Source organism: Sander vitreus, chromosome 13, assembly GCF_031162955.1.
Source record: "Sander vitreus isolate 19-12246 chromosome 13, sanVit1, whole genome shotgun sequence".
NCBI lineage: Eukaryota > Metazoa > Chordata > Actinopteri > Perciformes > Percidae > Sander > Sander vitreus.
Window position 1 is genome coordinate 30,436,891 of NC_135867.1, and position 21,446 is coordinate 30,458,336.

Below are 21,446 nucleotides of genomic sequence, written 5' to 3' on the forward strand. Positions count from 1 at the left end.
CTACAGCACGCACTTTAAAAAAAAAAAGCATATTCATAATTTTGTTAAATATTTTATAAAAAAATTAATATATGTCATAATTGCAGAGTCATGTCTCCAAAAGTACTCCGCACATAGAAGGCCCCCTGCTGGTTGTACTACAACACATAGTTTTCAAAAATAATCATATGCATAATTTTGGGGAACATGTTTTGCCAAAACATTTAATATTTTAATAATTAAATAGAGTTGTGTCTCTAAACTTACCTCAAACATAACTAGGCCCCCTGCTGGTTGTACAGCAGCACTTACCTTTCAAAAATAAGCATAATATAATTTTGGGGAATATGTTTTGCTAAAAACATTTAATATTTTAATAATTAAATAGAGTCGTGTCTCTAAACTTACCTCACAGATAATTAGTATTCTGCTAGTTGTACTACATCACTTACTTTTTAAAAACAGGCATATGCATAATTTTGGGGAATATTTTTTGCTAAGAAAATTTAATATATAATAATATATATAACATAATTACAGAGAGTCATGTCTCCAAAACTACTCCACACATAGAAGGCCCCCTGCTGGTTGTACTACAACACGTAGTTTTCAAAAATAATCATATGCATAATTTTAGGGAATATTTTATAATTACATAGAGAAATGTCTCACAAAATACTCCAGAGAAGGTGGTTGTACTACAACAAATACTTACAGTGTAAAATATATATATATATATTTTATGTATTAGAGATGCACCAATTACAATTTTCTAGGCCGATTCCGATTTGTGATTTTCTTTGAGTTAGGCCAGCTGATACCGATTTTAGCCGATTCCGATTTCATGTTTTCTAACCACTTTACAGGACACACAAATATTTATTTTCTATCTTTTCTTTAATAGAACATTTTGCACAGAACATAGAACATTTTTTGAACAGAGAATGGATCACTATAAAATAGAACTATATAAATTACTCCTGGTGTGGGAAACTCACACACATCTAAAGTGCAACGTTAGAGCCATTTCCTTCTTTTCACATCAGCTATCCAACTAAAAAAATGTGATTTGGGTTTATGGTGTCGTCCCTCCATGCCCTACTTCCTCCTTGCAGGTGTTGCATATTGCAAACTTGTTATCTTCTGAACACATGCTGAAGAATTTCCAAACAGCTGACATGTTGCAGGTTAATTCCCTACATGTAGGTTCCCTACATGTGGGAGAACGCGCTTCACACCGCGAGCGGGTACGCGCGACACACGGCGGAAAAGTTGAGAGAAAGGAAAAAGAGACTGTGCTGTCTCGTGTGTGCGTGCGTCCTTGAAAACTGTAACACGTATAACTTATGTTGTCAGTTAATTGTAGCATTGACCGGCATGAAATCGGCATGTGTCAGACTGACCTGCCGGTCATGGCCGAGCACGTGAAAACTGGCCAATTCCGGTCACCGGCCGGTCTATCGGTGCATCTCTAATATATATATATGTGTATATTTATAAATGTTGTTGCCTTAAAACATGATTTAAGACTGAACATTTAGTAAGTAAACATTAAGTAAAATTTTATGCAAACTGAAACAAAAAAGGTGGCAAACTAAAATATCAATATCGTGTGATATTGACATTTAAGTTTGTTCTGCCACCTTTTTTGTTTCAGTTTGCATATGTGTGGCTGTGTTCATTACGAATGACTGTGTAGTCATTCATAATGAACACAGCCACAATGTTAATTTTCACATAGAAAATAATTTCAGATCTGTATTAATAATACAAATAATGGAAAAGCACAAATTAAATACAAATTTTCTAGCTTTTGTTTACTTTTCTGGGTGGGGTTAATGTTCCCTTATATGCTATTAGTGTACAATTACCATTGTGGCAGTAGTTGAAATGTTGGATCCTTTACCAGGGATCCAGACCTAAACCCCAAACTCACCTACAGCCTCTTTAGCTAGGGCTGTTACACAACACACAATCCCAAGGGATATTTTTGTTTGGTATTTGTGTGCTGTCATTCCAAGGCACTGCGTGTGAAACCATCTTGTGCAAATTCCACACTGAATCCACATATATATTAAATGTTTTTTGAAAAACATATTCCCCCAAATTATGCATATGCCTATTTTTTGAAACTTAAGTGCTGTAGTACAACCAGCAGAAGAGTAATTATCTGTGAGGTAAGTTTAGAGACATGACTGTATTTAATTATTAAAATATTAAATGTTTTTTGAAAAACATATTCCCCCAAATTATATTAGGCCTATGCTTATTTTTAAAAGCTAAGTGTTGTAGTACAACCAGCCTTCTGTGTGCGGAGTAGTTTTTGAGACATGGCTCTCTGTGATTATGACATATATTAAATTTCTTTGGCAAAACATATTTACCAAAATTATGAATATGCTTTTTTTTTAAGTATGTGCTGTAGTACAACTAGCAGGAAACAAGTTATAATTGAGGTAAGTTTGGAGACACTTATGACTTATTTAATCATTAAATGAATAAATATTGTTGTTGTATCTCTTTTCAGTGTTGTAGTTTGTAGACGGTCCCTAAGCGCTCGTCTTACTGCCGTCTCAACGCTGGCTGCTCTAGAGACCAATGCTATTTCTCCAGGTTGATTTAGATGAAAATGAGTTTGTAGCTCATTTTTTACCTTACTACGGTAGGAAAGATGCACGTTTGTGATTTAATAACATTTCTCTGTTGAGTAATTGATCCCGGAAGTTTGGGGGGGTAGTGAGAAGAGCCCGCTGGGCCGGAGGGAAGGTCTGTCCAACTTCAAACTAACTTCACCGCAGTGCAGAGGAGCTCAGGCGAGAGGAGGGGAACGGGTCTGAGTCCGACAGCGGTGAGTCCAGCAGCTGAAACCACTGGGGCTAACAGTGAATCAAGACTTCAGCGGTTTTTTAGCCTCCCTTTGTTGGGAAACAGTAAAGAGAAAACGGGAAGCTAGGATGTCTTTACAAAAGCTCCCAGGCTCTTTTGGAGCCATGTTCCCAGCGTTCTCTCTGCCCATTAAAGCGGAGCGCAGTCGGAATAAGGAGCGGCTGGAGGCCAGTCTGGCCGGCCTGTGTGAGCTGGAGCTGCTCAAACAGAGGCAGGAATGCCGGGTGCTGAGCGCTCTCTGCCTCGGGGACTCTCCGGCTCCCCGCCGTCCGCCTTGGGGAGCTCTACGCTCGGCACGCTGCGCCCTGGACGCATCAAACGGCGACGCGTCGGATGTCTACAGCCTCAGGCTCCAAACTGTAAGTTTTGTTTACCGGATGATGTTTTTGTTTTTGATTGATTGAGAGCAGTATGATGGATTGATGTAAAAAACAGGGAGTAGTGCAGCCTTATAAATGTGATGTTGACTAAAGTGTAGTGGGATCCGTTTCTAAACCTTAGCAGATGAAGTAAGTGTGCGCAGTGGGATCCTTCAGAGCAACAACTTGATAAGGTCCGGTCTTATCAGACTGCTTTTTGTTGTCAGAGGTGACTGGCCCATGAGTCTGCTGCAGATGTGTGCACAGTGGGGGGTCATTTTATACATTTATGCTGACTTTGAAGGATGAAATGTGCCATGGGTTTGAATCATTTTCCTGTTCTGAATCTCTGAAGGTCCCTGGACCCTTCCGTGGAAACTGGGTCAGATTACCGAGCACTGAGTGTAGGCTATGTGAAAATGAAAAGAACCTCAGTGTGCAGATATGGAAACGCAATGTCAGGAGGGCCCCTGAAGTCACACGTTACCATTTAAGGGCACATTTTGGGGAGCTTCATTACTTTAACCATTTCATGCTAAAGTCAATGGATTACCCAGACATTAATTCATGACTCATATCTCAAATAGGATAAACAATCACATTCATGAAGACTGCCCTTACTCTTCCAGATTGGGTCTAGATTGCATCAAACTTTTTGGAACTCTTTGAAATAGCCAACATCAGCATTCTCAGCTACATTAGCCAGTGGATAGGGCCTGTTCTGCTTAAAATACAAGACAGCAGTTTAGATTATTAGGCAAATGCCAAATATATAGTTTCCAAAATTGCAACATAATATCCGTATAATTCACAGTCGGTTTCAGACAGACGTAAAGCATGCATGCACTGAGAAATGTAAGACTGTCCACAAGACACAAGATAGATTTTGTCTGACTCTTGACAAAGAAATATTTTAGCTATCATATTTTAGTTTTTTTTTTTTTTTTTTAACTTACTGAGATTTGGATGTGACAGGCTCTCTGATTGGTCAGTAGACCCCAAAGAGTTCCAAAAACACAGACACTATAGAAACAACAAGGATGCTGACTCTGTGCTATCATCAGACTCAGTTTAGGACTTTTCATCTGTCTACCGAATTTAGAAACATTCCCAAGCATAAAGTGCAGAGGAGCAATGTATAATGTAATAATATATATAATACAATGTTGCTCCCTGGATGCTGTACGTATAGCTGTCCACTGCTTCTACTGCTTAGGACGGGTTAAATGCAGTACACTTTGTATGTTACAAATTACAAATAAAAGTTTCGTTTAAAAAAAAAAAAAGTTTTGTTATAAAGAACTATAGCAGTAACGGTGAGCGGCTGGAACAATGACAGGACGTCATTGCTTACGACGTCATGGCAACCAAATAAACAACAGCGCCAGTCTCAGAGTGACAAACAGCGAGGAAAGCCTTGACAGCTCATTTACCATGAAAACAGCGCTTACACAGTTCCCGTGGAACATGACAGCGACAGTAGCTTGGAAAATAGAATTCCAAGAGAGAGACAAGAGGCTAACAAGTTTGCTCTGACTCCCCCACTGCAGGAGACGTTGTATTCACCCGACGCGCTGTATTTATGTTAACTTTATTGTTCAAAAACGTTTTCCAGGTTAGTGGGAATGCATAGCGCTCACAACCAACATCAGCATTTTTAGTTTTTGCTAAACTGTGTGTAAAATGCTTAAGTCACCTGTTTCACTTATCGTAAGGTGTCGTGTATTTGCTGGATTTTCCCTTAGCAGTTGATAACTTACAAATAAGCCCACTGACGCAATGTCATTGATCATATTTTGGCACAATTATGTTATGTTAGTAATGACAGCAGTGGTCATAGGAAGTGAAAATGTGATCTGAGATGCACATTGCAAAATGTGTTATCTGGAATTGTTCATTAGCTGTGTGTGATATCTAAAACTGAATGGACTCAAACTGATTTTATTCTGATTCAAAGACTATCTGTGGACACTATATACTATAAGACACTATAAGACATTATATGGACACTATATCCTGGAATGTAATTATAAGACATTATGCTTTTATGAAATGATTGCAAATAAACAGAAACACTAAATAGTATGAACGTGCTGTGATATTGTTCGAGGAAACCAGTGCTAGTGAGTAATCTACCCACTCCCAACTTTTCCCTCCCTTATACGTAGACTATTGTTTAATCCCTTAACCATGACACAAGATCGCTGGTGTGCACGGCTGTAGGCTTGTTAACTGTCGATTGATGCATACTTGAAATGGCAGGAATTCCTTCGGTGAGGACTTGACTCCACCAGTGTTTGGACTATAAATGAACTATAATCTGATTAAGAAAATTTCATTTGCCGCACATTTCTTGGACATAAATTCTGAAAAATAACAAACAACTGAAGCACAGGACTGACCTCTAATCATCACCAGCTAAATATTTGTTTAGAGAGAATGATTTGAAACCAAGGTTACAATATTGTAACCCTTCAAATGACATGTTATCAACGTTTGACTTTCCCTGACCATTCAGTATTGAAACCCTAGATTGTGAAGTCAGTAACAACACTACCTACCAACTGAATGCTCTTCCTTCTTTCCTCAATTATTTATCAATGCCTCCACTAATATCCTCCACTTGACCGAAAGAGTTAATGGACAACATAATCACTGCTGGGTTAATAGAAATATTGGTAACACTTAAACCATTATGAATTCATTAACATTACTACTTCTTAATTAAGGTATTAACTAATGTTCGTATATAGTTGATAAAGATCTGTCCCAGAGAGGAAGACCTGCTCAGAGATTCATTCTGCAACACAGCCAGGCCATATGGCCCACCACATCATTTAAATATACCACTATACCCACACTGAAGACGTTTAGGCTACTGCTGACTTAATGTAACGTTAGCTGACAGATACATCACAACAACAAACCTTCTATCATCTTTTTAAGTTTAATGTGCTGGCTATAACATTAACATTAGAGCTCCTAGAAATACTGCAGTGTCATGCTACTTCACTCGGGAGCAGCTGAGACAAGTGCGACACCTAGTGGTAATATTCGCTATACTGGATTAGTCTCTTATCAAACCAAAAAGTATCCTAAAATATATTTCTGAAACTTTACTTTGTCAAACCTGTGATCTATTCACAAAGTAAACTAAAAAACACAAGTTGCAGTCTTACTGTGCTTTAGGACGTGCTGAAAGGTATGGTAAGTGATGTTAATCCAATACACGTTTTTGTGAAATTCAGCGAATACCTCCTCGCAGCTACCTAGCTCTCTGTTTTATGTGTGTGCTGAAAAGAAATCTGGTGTTCCTACACAATGACAAACCACAAACACATAGGGTCCAAGTTGAAAAAAACGGTAGTTACCCTTTAAAACTGCTCCAGGCTAGTGTACATTTGTAGCTACTTAATATAAAATGTCACCTTTTACCAGTCAACAACAACAGATCTCTTGTGTATACATCTACCATAAAGGCTTATAGACTCCCAAATTTAATTTGTAAACCTATACAAATACTGACATAAAGGAACAGTTTGGCGCGTATTGAACTAGTGCCAAGAGGTGCTAGTTTAGCAAGACAATCACAAACTGAAGTGTAAAAGCACCGTTGGCTGGGCACAATACCTTTCACCAGTGGAGACTGCAGGAAACCACTACACCCTGATATAATCATTCTACATCTAGTAGTAAAGGTTCTGAGTGTCCACAGTCAGACAGTGTGAAACAAGATGTGGTCTTCTCCCTCTGAGACCCTCTGTGGTGTCCAAGGCACTCCAAGGCCATGGCTACACATCCTAAATAATTTCATTTCTAAGGCCAGTTTGTGTTTTAGATGCTTATGCTCTGTGTTTCACAGCTCATGCTAAGCTCACAGCCTCTTCACCACATTCTCCCACTGCAATTGTTGCAGGTCACCAGTGGACCTGTTTGAATGTTGGGTTTCCAGTAGTGAATCTTTTCATCCCCTCTTGTTCAGCGTTTGTATCTGAGGAAAGTCTAAATTACAAAACATTGTCAATTCCTAATTTTATTTTATTTTCAAGAGCACCATATTTTATAATCTCTTCTGTCAGAGTTGCTTTCTCCATTCTGTCTACATACTTATGTCAGTCCCCTCAAAATCTGCAATGTCAAAAACATTTCCCTTCCCATCATCCCTTCTCCATCATCATAGGAGTATGCTCAAGTGTAAATAACTTGATTCTTTCAAAGCAGATTTTGCATATATATATACAGTGTATGAGCTGTATACAAAGCTGGTTTTGTCCCCTTGTTGATATTGCTGCATATGGCATGTGCTTCCAATTGCTTATCTGAGGGTTTCATGTGACTTATTACTCAGGAACCTTGGAGACCAGTTGAAATGTGTTGAAAAGGTTAATTTCGATAAAGTACGATATTCTTTATTGAGTACCAGTTCATCTTAGCCTGTGTATGTTCATTCCTGTGTGTGGATGAGCCCTGAGGCTGTAATACAGCAGACACAGAGTCCTGCAGAGAAGGAATGCGTGTTTGTTTGAGTCTGTGAGAGAGAGTGTGTTTATGTATTCCTCAGCTGACAGCCATGTGACAGCTGATAGCAGCTGGGGAGGCGTGGGGGGGAGGGGGGGAGGGGCTCTGCATGGTCAACTAACAACATCATCATAAACTCATATCAGACCATGGAGTAATGTTGATGAGGAATGTTATTCAGCACCAGGTAAAAACTGAAATCTTAAAGGCATAATATGCAGTATTTTACTGAAAAACAATTGTAGACTAATCCAAAAGTAATCCTTGTCAATCATCAGGGTGCTGGTGTCTGTATCTGCAGAGACCCTGCCCTCTACCTGCATTTTCTCTTTTTTTGTAATATTTCTTAATGTGGGATGTTTATGGGTGTCAGCTAAGCCCCACGTGGGTGTGTAACTCCTAGCCAATAAGTGTGTACAGGGTGTGCAGCCCATTATCTTTGTCCCGCCCCCATTAGCTTTGTCCCGCCCCCAGCGTCTCATACAGACAAACACGTTTAACCAACACAGACAGGATGAAGCTCTGCTTTCACTCAGAATCCAACAATACTTTTTCCACAAAAAATGTTACAGAGTCCATGGTAGAACTTCAGACAAACACAAAGTAATGAAATGCGTGTGGCAGGGCACCTTTAAAGGAATTCCAATGAATGATGTGTTGGCTGATAGTGACAACGGAGGCAGGATTAGTGCAACAGAGTCGCTTCGTTAAAAAGCAGAGCGGCTGACAAAACATGAGTAAGCAGAAAGCCTCTCCCTTAAACAACAGCTGCTGGTGAATTGCCCTTGAGCACGGCACCAATCCATCAACTGCTCCAGTAGCCAACAGTTGTGTGAACACTGTGGCTTTCCTAAAATGAGTGCATGTGTACATTTAGTTTGGTGGCAGTGGTGTGTGTGTGTGTGTGTGTGTGTGTGTGTGTGTGTGTGTGTGTGTGTGTGTGTGTGTGTCCAGTGGAGACCTTTGCAGCTGTGTGACCAACTTGTCACTAAGGCCAACACAAACATTCTCCATTGTAATGGATGTGTTTTGCTTCAGTTTGACACCTCCCTGTGTTGGCAAACACAGCAGCATGGCTGTAGCTGTTTGAGGTCCTTGTGGGGTACAGAAATGGGACTAAGGGGTCTTCATTGAAGGGGCTGCTCACTTGTCAGGTCTCCAAAAGAAAAACTACCATTTGGTTACTTTAAGTCACAGCTGTGCAGCTTCAGTTGTGTCATGGAAAAGAGCATGAGTGCACAATCGCCAGAGAGCCTATCCTATGTGTCACGATTACCACCTAAACAGTTCTTTAATAAAACAGAAATGTTGCAAGCTTTCATGACAAACCATTCTCATATTACTGTTGGAAGTTAAGATGGTAATCATGCAGTCACACAATATACAATTCTGTTTGAGATTAAAAACAATATGCTTATTTCCACAGTGGTCCACATTTTCAAGTCAGGAATAATGTACTCTTCTTCTCCTTGCTATGGTTGGTGGGTGGTGCTGAGAGTAATGTAAAGAAATTATAGGAAAACAGATCATTCAAAATGAAACATGGCATACAGACAGATTGCTTGGCCCAGTACTTGGGATGCCCCCTGAAACCCTGTTTTAAACAGCAACTGGTTCTAAATGAGTAAAAACTGGAGAATTGATTCTTGTATCGGTACTAAATGAATTAGGGAATGAGATTTCAATAGCGGAAAATAAGGTTGACAAGAAATGAAAGGCAACATCGCAGACCTGTCTCTCAAATCAATTAATTTCAGAGGGGCTTTATTGGCATGAAAGTTTCAATAACAATGTTGCCAGAACATCAAAATACAACTTGTATTTTGGACAGAACAAAATAAACAGAAATATGAACATTAACACAATAGTCTGAGGGGGGGCTGTTAGCTTATGTACCAACTGACATAGGAGACTCTTCTGAGCTCAGCTCTTGAGTTCGGAGGGCTTTGGAGTGGAGGGGGGTCATGGGGGCTGAATTTCAGGTGGTTAAAAAAGTTGAGTGTTTTCTTTTGAATGTTAATTATCAGTGGGTATCTGCCTAATTCTGACTGTATGCATTTGTTGGCGTGTTTCTGTGTACACATGTAAAATGTATCTGCAGAATTCTGCATGTAAAGATTCTGTTGGATGTTTGTCCCATCAGGTATAGCTCTGATGACTAAGTGGACCCTATACTTCACTACCATACAGTGCAATGGGCTGGATGACACTGTCAAATATTTTAAAGATTTTATTTGTAATTTGTAATGTAGGGCTTTTCAATTTTTTTCTTTTAGTGCATTCACTGCAATGTTGAAACTCCCTGATGCTGATATGGTTATACTAACTAAAATGCTATGTTCAATGATATGATTTGTTATGGTAAATTGGTGTTGGTTCTCCTGACATCTGGGGCATTTTTGCATTAGTTTTCTTCATATTTACTGGCAGGGCCCTGTTTTGACAGTTCTTCTCTACTATGTCCAGTTGTTGCTGTAGTCCTTGTTCAGTAGGAGACAGTAGAACAAGGTCATCAGCATAAAACAGAGACTTTTCTATCTAGGAGGGAGCGGCCAGGAGAAGCCCATTGATCCAGCTCAACAGCAAGCTCATTAGTATACTGCAGGGTTTTTCCTGGCTCAGAATGGGCCTTTGGTGGGGACACATTAGGTGGAGGGTCTGGGGGTCCTCCCCCAGGAAGTTTTAAGTGTCAAAGACTTTATTTGCATTCTGATACATTTTTAGGCACCAATTTATGATGAAAGCATCTTTATTGATGTCAAGTAAAACACAAGATTCTGGTGGCAGGTAACTGAAAATATAAAATATAATAAATATTTAAATATAATGTTGCCTCTGCAGCTTGTTCAGGGAGTCAGGGCAGTGCCGATAAAGAGGTCGCAACTGGTTTTCATGCATACTCCTGTACGGCTCGCATCAGGTATTAAAACCAACTGTACGAAAACACGGAGATGTTTTTAATCGCTTATGAAACTGTCTCAATTTAATACTGATGCCATTGAGTCAAGATTGTTCCGATGGGTGATGGTTGGTGTGGTACACAGCGGGGCCTGACCAAATACATGGTTGTTGCCTTGTGGGTCGATGACATTAGGTGCAATTCCTGTCCATCCATTCAGATCTCTAGTTAGAAGCATGTTTGCCTGGGCCTGAAAATAGGCGATTTCTGAATGGAGAGTGTCAAAAATGTCTTCCTCAAAATAAGGACAATCTAAGGGGGTATATACATTGCACAGAGATATAGATCCCTATCAGTTATGCCTAGGGTTTGATCTAACCTCAGCCAGATGTGTGATTTACCCTGTTTTGGTGAGATCTGACTAGGGCTGTGACAATAGCCGCATCACCGCAATACCAGCGGTGACGTGCCACAGTGATGACATCATCACTGCATTTTTTTCTCTTTTTTAAAATTTTTGCTGTTGAAAGTTACAGTGAAAGTCACTGCCCTAGATCTGACGGCAAAGATATCCTTTATACTACACCAAGATCCTCCCGATGTTCTGCCTTTGCTTATGTTTTTAATTTTACAGAGGGCACCATGACAACATTATATCCTTGAGGACAGTGAGTGAGCAAATCATTTTGACACCATGTTTCTTTCAATAAAATTACATCAACATCTTTGATAGAGTAGGCCAGGGGCAGGTGCTGCTGCATAGCTCTGCTGATGTTGCTGTAAAGGGGGTTTGTTGGCAGGGACTAGGGAGGGAGAAAGTAGCCTCCTCTGGTTATGTTTCACAGTGGTAAGGACCAGGCTGAACTGTTGTGTCTTCCCCAGCAGGGAGGATGATTGTGGGGTGGTAATGGGGAGGAGGTATGGGATGTTCTCTGAAGCTTCTAGTAGAGAAGAGGGTGGAAGGACTGTGTCCTAGGGCCGTGTCTTTGAGGGTCTTCGCAAAGATCTTAACCTTCTCTTTGTGGAGATGGAGTCCAGCATAGAGCTCCCAGATGCCAATGGTTGGGTGGAGGGCCAGGTGGACTTTAGGTAAGAAGGCACATCCTAAGCTGATCTCCATATTGATGTCATGGATGACATGAGAGGGGGGTGTCTGTCCTAGGCAGGTTGGAGATCACAATGTGGGTTTCAGGGAATTCCTTGCTTGCCTGCTCCGCCATCTTCCTCACTGCCTCGGAAGTGTCCTTTTGGAGGCTGTGCAAGTCAATTGTTCCTGTGTGGATCACCAGGCATTAAGGGGTTCTGATGGTCTACTTTTTTAACAGCTTCATTGCCTGACCTGTGGTGCTGCAGTGTTTAGATAGCACTTTCTCACCAGGAAAAAATTGTGTTCAGGAATTTCCCATTTGAGTCAGCCAGCAGAACCACTTGTGGGGCTTGCTCTCCAAGCTCAGTGGAGGGAGGCTGGGATGGGCAGAGGTGGCTGTTGGCAGCTGGCTGTGTGGGTGTATAGGGAGCTGCCAGGGTGTTGTTGAGCTGGGTGCAGAGCAGAGATGGTTGGCCAGAGACAAGGCAGGGGTTTGGAACACTGGCAGGGAGAGACTGTGTCTCTGTAGTTGTCATTGTCAGGAGTGCTGAGAGTTGGTCTGTTGGACTTGCCTGGTGAGGCTCCTTTCTCTGTTCTCAGCATCCTCCTTCACTTTGTCTAACTGAGCACGGAGTACACTGTGCTCCTGCTTTAGTGCCTCTACACTTCCTCTGAGGTCAGATACCAATGACTGGTTGTCTCTCTTGAGCTGTTGGATCTCCTCTTTAAGCTGCTGCACAGTACTGTTTTAGGGGTCACACACTTTTTTCAAATGCTTGCTCTTTGGGGGAATTGTTTGGTCTTTGTAAATTACAGAGTGTGGTCTAGACCTACGCTATCTGTAAAGTGTCCTGATATAACTTCTGTTATGATTTGACACTTTAAATAAAATAAAATTAATCTTCCTTCGCTGGAGGCTGTATACTCTTTCTTCACCATAGGGAAGGCCAGTTTAAAGGCAGGCTCTCCCAAAGCACTTGTTGACTGTGGCCGGTTGGCATTCTTATTGAAGTGGAATAATGAGAGAGTCTGGAAACAATAATGCATTCTTAGAAACTATGTAATGGGTGTGTCTCTTATTAGTGCAATACGTTGTCAGAAATAAATGCTAAGCTCCCAATAACTCGTAATTTAGGAAGATCACACAGATCAAAACTTTGCTCATGTAAGAAAAGAAAATTATTGGTTAATAGGAGCATATCAGTGTGCTTTATTTCTTTGTACTTTTTATAATCTGGCAAACATGCAATAAGTCAGCAAAACAACCCTAACAGGGTAGTTTTGTGATAATGACAGCTAGCTCTACATTATCAATTACATATACAGTGCATAGGACAATATATCTGTAAAGGGTCTCTAGAATCAATGTTAAATGTCTGCTCCTATTTTGCTTGGGGGAGGGCTGTTAAGTTTAAAAAATAACCCCCATTCGTCACAGCAATGTAGGTGCCGTGAACACGTTTTAGCATTTCAACACTTTTTTTAGGCATTGCCGTCAAATCCAAATGTTTTTTAGAGGAAATGGAAATGGTTGGCAATGGGTGGCAGGTGAAATTTAAGCTGCAAGAAGTTTACAGTATGTTAACATTGATGGCTGCCAAAGTTTCCAGCTCAACCACAATGTCATCAATATCGTAGGCCATTTCATATGCCTGGAACAAAATGTTCTCATTTGTGGCATTAAATGGCAGGAATTAATTCATTTTTAAAGAAGTAGTTGACAGACTTAGCTTTAATGAAGGCATTGATTAGAGTCGAGGTGTTGTCTTCTCTAATCTCTCTCAGGGTGACATCCATGTTTGAATAAAGAAGATTCTGAACTGTATTGTGTGTTTTTGTAGTATACAGTAATGTGTTATAATGTATGTGTGTATGTATAAATGTAAATTAAGAGTGTTTTTTGCAATAAAGTTAGTATATGGGTTGTAAAGAGGGCTTTGAATGGCGAGCAGAGCAAAAAAACGCTTGTCTCTAGGATTTTCAGTGAAGGAATGACTTAAATTAAGTTTCTTAAGTTTTAAACATAAACTAAAAATGCAATGCAACATATAACAAATTATTGATATGAAGAAATCACCATAACTTTTGATAACCAAAACCTGCAAAACAAAATAATCAACTCCGTTAGTAATCTACGTTTTTAATGTTTTTTACTCACCGTTTCAGTGCTTGAGGAAGGGTACCGGATCGTTGGAATGGATCCTATCATCAATATTAGTTTGGATAACGTAATGACTTCAGCAATATATAACTTTAGACAATGTGAAGTAAAATCTGCAGTTGTTACATATCCGAAACGCCTGAATCGGGACAGGTCGAGGCAAGTCTCCAAAAGTAAAATCCATCCACTTGTCTTTAACGTGTTTTTCTTTTGGAAGGGTGTGCAGTAAAAATGTGATGCTCTGCATCCTGGAATGATGCACTTCTCATTGCCGGTTCTTAGCGATGACATGACTACCCTGCTTCATACTCCTCTCCCATAGATATATACCTAATATTGGGGGCAAAGCTCAGGATTGTCAGATTGTCTGTGTTTTTGATTTGATAAACTAAGTGTTTTCGATTTGTAACAACAGCAGATTTTACTTCACATTGTGAAGTAAAATCACACGGAAAGAAAATGGTGTACCGTTCCAAAAGTCCTGTACCGAAATGGTCTGGTACGAGTAAATTTACCATTACACTCCTATTGGTCCAGTATTAAGCAAGATCACTGCAGTCGGCAGCGGCGAAACAAGCTACGATGTAAGTTAATAGGACAATTGTCCAGCTTGTATTTACCATCACAAAAGTGCTCGTTTTGCCGCTAACAGACTCAGATTAATATTCTAAGTGTCTGACAACATTATGGAAAGGATTTCTAAGGAAGTTGACCTTTCTGTTAAAGAGTATGATCCTTTTTTTAAACATAAAAACAGCCGCGAAATTGCATTCGCTAAACCCACCAGACTCCATGTAAATAAACAGTGATTTTAGCATCGTAAAATACACATTCAAAGTCGACAGAAACAAAATAAAACTATCAAAAGCCGTTTTTGTCGTCTTTCCACTTTTCCAACCATCACAACTCTAGTTTTGGTTGAAATTAACACATAGTTTACCGATTTACATGTGAAAATATGTTGGCTCTATACACGCTAAAAGTATTGCTTTTTTAAATGGAGTCTGGTGGGTTTAGTGCTGGCGACTTCAGAGCTGTTTCTGGTTAAACAGAAAGGTCTCAAAGACGTTTTAAAGGTCTATCTCTGTAGGAATCCTTTCCCTAATGTTGTCAGACACTTAGAATATGAATCTGAGTCTGTCAGTGGCAAAACAACGTAAATACAAGCTGGACAATTGTCCTATTAACTTACATTGTAGCTTGTTTCGCCGCTGCTGACTGCAGCGATCTTCCTTAATACTGGACCAATGTCAAAGACTGTTGTTCCCATCACTCACTTAGACACAAAAACATAGGAACATAGGTACATAGGTTGAAAAAAAACAGTAGTTACCCTGTAAGGTTCACAAGCGCACACATACGCAGTCTAATTAGCGAACAAGTATGTGAGAGTTGATTCATGTTTATTGCAGTAACATTAACAATACAACACCACCATAACACAAGTACCAGCCAACAGGCCGGGTTTACACAATCATAATTGCAGCTCTCAGTAGCTCATATTTGCAGAAGAGAGAAGGCCCAATCCACCACACACAAACAGCCACACACTCTGGGATAAAAATAAACCAATGTCGCAGTGCTCCACTGCGTGTCGGCTCCGTGCTCTGCCGTCCGTCAATACCCACCAGGTCCGTATTTGTTGCGGAACGGCTGCGGCCATGACTGACAGATGAAGTCACGAGGACCCACGAGATCTCGCTAATTCACGTATGATCACGCGATTTAACAGGATGTAGTTTTTATAAACAACCACAAAACCAACAGTTTGTTTCCATCCAGAGGAGTAGAGGGAAACAACTCTGTGCTGACCTGCTGAAATATGATCTGCCGTGAGCACGGTGTATTTTACTTTGAAAATTAACCGGTTGTTTTATTTTGTTTCTGTGCTCGACTTCCTGCCCCGCACTATCTGCCCTGTGCTGAATTGCTGAGGAGCTCTCCGGCATCCGTCAAAAATAGAAGCTCTGCGTATCTGCTCCGGAGGGCTGTGGATCGCCGGAGCTGGGACGGAGTCGGAAGGCAGCCGTTCTGCAGTCAGTGGAAATACACACATTGACTTTAATGGAAACCTGATGACTCCGCCGCCGTTCCGCAGTTGGTGGAAATTGGGGGTAATGTTTCATTACAAGTTGGAGAGAAGTGTAAAGATCTCATATTAACCGGTTAATTAAAGCATTTCAAACAGTGTGGCAATATCTCACAGAAAACCGTGCTTTCATTTAACAACCAAGGTAACAACTTACGCTTACGAGATTACGCTAAGAGGTTGCAGACAGATTTTGGAATAGGCTACATCAGACTACTAAACTAGGAAGCGGTGGGCAGAATGTTTTCACACAGGCTTAATCTAGTGCTACACATTTAATGAAGATTTTCTGCAAAAAATATATATACATTGCCAATGGGCCAGCTAAATAATAGGCTACAATAGCCCAGAGAAACACAAAAGTCGGCATATACAAAAACAATGGCATCCCCTCATGTAGCACCATCATTACAAGTACAGGCCTAGCTAGTAACAACAATATGCAACAGCAAAACCAAACCACATTGCTACAATAAACAATCCTAAAAAGCCAGATAAAATGAAATACATGAAATACTATCCTACCTATTTGAAGTTCATTCTGCGTCTCCCTGTTGCGTCAACGTTTTGCAGAATGGCCTCCACATCAACTCTAATATTATGATGGATGTTTATCATTGCAAGTCAACTCAGTCGTGTATCAGTCATGTTATTCCAGAGATATGTCTTCAAGCGACCTAAACAGCTGAAGAAGTGCTCAGCACTGGCAGTGGATACAGGCATCGGATTATCTGCATGACAGTGTTTGTGTTTGGGTAGAAGTCTGCAGACAATCTCTGAAGCTGGCAGATTGATGGGAGGTGTGTGCCTATTGTGCTGCCTTCATAGTTCAAGCTCCACATCTGTAGTTTCAACGTTGGGCATCAAAGCACCATATTATCTCTTGCCAAAAACTGAGCAAGTAATTGTATGTTTTGAGAACTACAGTATATTTTGCAAGCACATTACATAACATTTTGAACAGAAATAAACACCCGCAAAAATAATTTAGTTCGAGCAAACAAAAACCTATTCCGTGCTCAATAAATGGATTTGCATGTTTGCTATTACCCATATTAACATGCAATAATAACCCCTCTCAAGCAGTTTAATTCAATTCAATTCAATTCAATTTTATTTACTCAACTCTAGACACACTCGCTCAAATGTTCACTGCGTTACAAGTGTGCCAAAAAACCAACCAATCTGAGAATTAAAGGTCAGTTCTGATTGGCTGTTCATCTCCAATTAGATCGCAAGTAGTAAGAAACACAAAACTAGGAGGAACAGTCTTTATCAGTCAACACCTGTTGGTCAGCATACTGGAACAGCATATACTGACTACAGTGGAGCTGTTTGACTAATGTTACTGGATTAAAACACATTTCGGTCAGTATTTTGTATTATTGACTTATATCAAAGAAATGTCTTAATATTTGTGTGTACTATAATGCCGTTTGTTTTGTTTTGACTCATATCTCCTTGTGTGACTAATGTTAGTTTGACTCATCCTTCACAAGCAATCTAGCACACAGCAGTGGAGCAAAACATCCAGTCTATGCAGCCGACATGTCATCTGAACAGGCCTTGCAGCACTGTAACGTTAGCTAACCCCCATCCGCTCTGGAACGGCGGCGGAGTCATCAGGTTTCCATTAAAGTCAGTGTGTGTATTTCCACTGACTGCAGAACGGCTGCCTTCCGACTCCGTCCCAGCTCTGGCGATCCACAGCCCTCCGGAGCAGATACGCAGAGCTTCTCTTTTTGACGGACGCCGCAGAGGTCCTCAGCAATTCAGCATAGGGCAGATAGTGTGGGACAGGAAGTTGAGCACAGAAACAAAATAAAACATCCGGTTCATTTTCAAAATAAAATACACCGTGTTCACGGCGGATCATATTTCCCTGCACTACACCTTGAAAACATCATAATGGGCGGAGACAGGCCTGAAGTCAAGTTTGTGATTCTGTTTATAGAAACTACATCCTGTTATATTGCGTGACCATACGTGAATTTGCAAGATCTCGTGAGTCCTCGTGACTTTAGCTGTCTGTCATGGCCGCAGCAGTAGGCCTACCTAGCTAAATGTCACACTATAGCCACATGTAAGTAGTTTTTAATTATTTGGTTACATTACCGTGTTTAATTAACCTTTATTCTGTTGATATATTGGCTTGTGAAGGAGCTATTCGTTGCTAACGCTAATTTATCTCAAAAAGCAGAAATGTTAGCTAACTACTGCCAAGATATGGTTTCACTGGAGACCAGAGAGGTGTTGTAAGACTCGTCAAATGTTGTAAAGTGTTTACACTGTGCATGGCAAGGTTAACATATCCTTATTTATTTTTAAATGTATTTCAAATGAAACCAAGCTTGGCAGTAACGTTAGTTAGCTTCTGTTTTTTGACATAAATGAGCTAACTTTAGCATTAGCAATGGATAGCTGCTTTGCAAGCCAATAAAATATAGCCTCGGCAAACAGAATTAAGGTTAGAAAAACACGATAACTATGTAACCAGTATTACAAACTTCTTACTTGTGGCTGTATTGTGACATTTTAGGTGTGTTCGGATGACATATTGAATGCATAGACTGTATCCATGCTAGGCTAAAGTTAGATTGCTTGTGAAGGATGACGTCAGTCAAACACAGAGATATATTATTGTAATTCAAACAAGACAACGGTATTATGATTAACACAACTATTAAGGCATGTCTGTAATATACCGGTAGGTCAATAATATAAAATACTGTAGGTCAGTGCTTTCCAACCTTTCTGATCTGAGGTTCCCCCACAGCCCTGTCATATTAACTCACATACCCTGCCCTATCAATTCCCAATGTGTTCACACTATTTATTATATTAAAGTGAATAGTCTTACATTTTCATGCAATCATTACTTTTAGCTAGTCATTTGGACTGTTTAGTCAGTAGTCTAACTTTTAGCTATTTATTTCTACCATTCATCACTTCAATATATGTTTAAACATCTGTGTTGAGCTGTTTTAGCTGATATATTGTTTTAAATAAATCATAATTTCAATTATTATTTTGATTAGTTAACAATCTTTCCAAGTACCCCTGGCAAAAGCAGAAATACCCCTTGCTGGGGACTCACTGCAGGTGTTGTTTAAAAGACGTTCCTCCTAGATTTGTGTTTCCTGCAACTTGCGATCTAATTGGAGACAAACAGCCAATCAGAATTGACCTTTACTTATCCGATTGGTTGGTTTTGTGGCACACTTGTAACGCTGTGAACATTTGAGCGAGTGTGTCTAGAGTTGAGTGCGCACAGAGTGAAGAGGTTGAGAGCGAGGGCGACATTACCGGAGCACAGAGAAAGAGGTTTTGAGAGGGCACATGAGTAAACTGCGTGAGAGGGGTTATTATTGCACGTTAATATGGATAATAGCAAACATGCAAATACATTTATTGAGCACGGAATAGGTTTTTGTTTGCTCAAATGAAATTATTTTTTTGCAAGTGTTAATTTCTGTTCAAAATGTTATGTAATGTGCTTGCAAAATATCGTTCTCAAAACATACAATTACTCGCTCAGGAATGAGGCACATATAAAGCCATACTTTTACTAAATGTAAATGCTCTCATCATCAATTCATGAATTGAATTGAAATTTATTTGAAATCCAAAAACTCCCCTGGAATTTTGCTTGCCTTCCACAGATGCTTCCGGATGGGCTGTCCACCCTCGAGGAGGCTTGAATCTAGACTGTAGGATCGTCACTCAAAGCAGGAGCCAGGCGGTCATGTAGCTGACTGCTAGCCACTGTTGTAGTGTTAATGCTAGCACTAACGTTAGCAGCAGATTCAAGGCTCTGTCTTTTGCTGCTCTCGGCAGAATCGTCCCAGAATTAAGCGCCAGAAATTGTGATCATGCGCAACCAGTGACACAACCATCAGCCTTTAAACATTGCCTCTAATGGCTTCAGTAAACAAGGGTAAAGTTAGAGAATGGATGAACCCAAAAATGCATCTCAAGCTCATTATTCAATAATCAATAAAAACAGGATTTGCTGTTGTCAAATTTTTATTTTCAAGATAAAATGTAAAAAAAATAAACTAACTAAATCATACAAATATATACGCAGAATCATAAAAAAATTTACGCACGGTTCGTACAGGATTATGGCTCCTGGCACCACTAGGGGGATATATGCTGTACACATGAATATGTCCTTATCTGTGCCAACATCCTCTCTTCTTTTTTTCCCGCTGTTTTTGATTCATGTTATTGAGTGTACAAGTTTTTTTTTGTACCAAATCAGCATTCCTCCTGAATCCCTGCCCTGGGTTACTTCCTTCAGTTTGGTAGATGGGAACACTGTCTCTCTGTATTCTAAGGGACAACCAGTGGAAATGTATCCTCTACTCCAGGTCTCCTGCCAGACAAATACATCTGCATCTCCTAACTCTTTGGTGAAGTCTGAAGTCCTGCCAGAGCCGCCGCAGGGGGGGAGGGGTGGGTGCAAGGCCCTGCGCGAACTTAACGTGCGAGGACCTGCTCATTAAACCGTAATGCACGTGCACGAATCACTGTCAACCCGCACGGGGACTGCCTTTATTCAGACAGGTGTGTGTGTGTGTGTGTGTGTGTGTGTGTGTGTGTGTGTGTGTGCATGTATGTGTTAAATGTGGACGTACGCCCTCTGTCCATGTTGCTGAAATACGTGCCAAAATAGATAGGATGAAAGGCATTGCCACAGAGATAGTTGTATTTGTATTTTGGCGTTAAAGTCACTAGTGCAGTGCCCGTTGAAAATGTGCCTGTTTGGAACAGGCCGATTGCTTGGCCTGTGGTAGTGCTGCTTGTAGAATTCATCAAAACCAAAATTACTTACAGAAGGACCCCAACCACTTCATATGCAACTCCCCTGTATACCCCACTACTAATTTATTGTTTTACCGGACAGAGAACGTTGTAGATTCAGAATGTAATCACAAAATATCACAATGAAAAATTAGCGTCATGGACTCATGGCAGTGCGCTACCCACCTGTCCCGTTATGAGAGCTAATCAGCACATATCTGCTTTCATCAACCACCAGAACCGGACTGTGTGTGTGTGTGTGTGTGTGTGTGTGTGTATGTGTGTGTGGAGAGAGAGAGAGACGGTGTTGTCTTGTGTCGGATCATTAATGAATTTAACACTTCAGCAGAGGTAGGCTTTCTTCGACCCTCTCTGTCTCTGGTCCTGTGCTGTGCTATGCAGTGTGAGGGGGGGGTGGCCAGCTTGTGCTTTTTTACGATATATATTTAACGATATCTTTTGCATTTCTAATCCAAACAACGTCAAACTTGGCACTGCACTTACTCGTGCCCGTAGCAAGACACCTGTCAAGTTTGAAATCCATTGGACTACTGTTCGAGAGATATGTGCAAAACACACAGACAGACAGACGTTCCTGCAATTTATAGATAGATGACGGAATATTGAGCAGTCAGAATAATATGCCATCTGACCTACCGCAT

General features: G+C 40.4%; 1 protein-coding gene across 1 annotated transcript in view; it reads left to right on the plus strand.

Moving 5' to 3' along the window:
- The first annotated feature begins 2,745 nt into the window (after positions 1-2,745).
- LOC144528031 (uncharacterized) overlaps positions 2,746-21,446 on the plus strand; it is a 54,764-nt gene continuing 36,063 nt past the window's right edge. Inside the window, exon 1 of the mRNA XM_078266433.1 lies at positions 2,746-3,224. Within this exon, the coding sequence (XP_078122559.1) occupies positions 2,934-3,224 (291 nt within the window). The 5' untranslated portion in view covers positions 2,746-2,933. The remainder of the gene's footprint in view (positions 3,225-21,446) is intronic.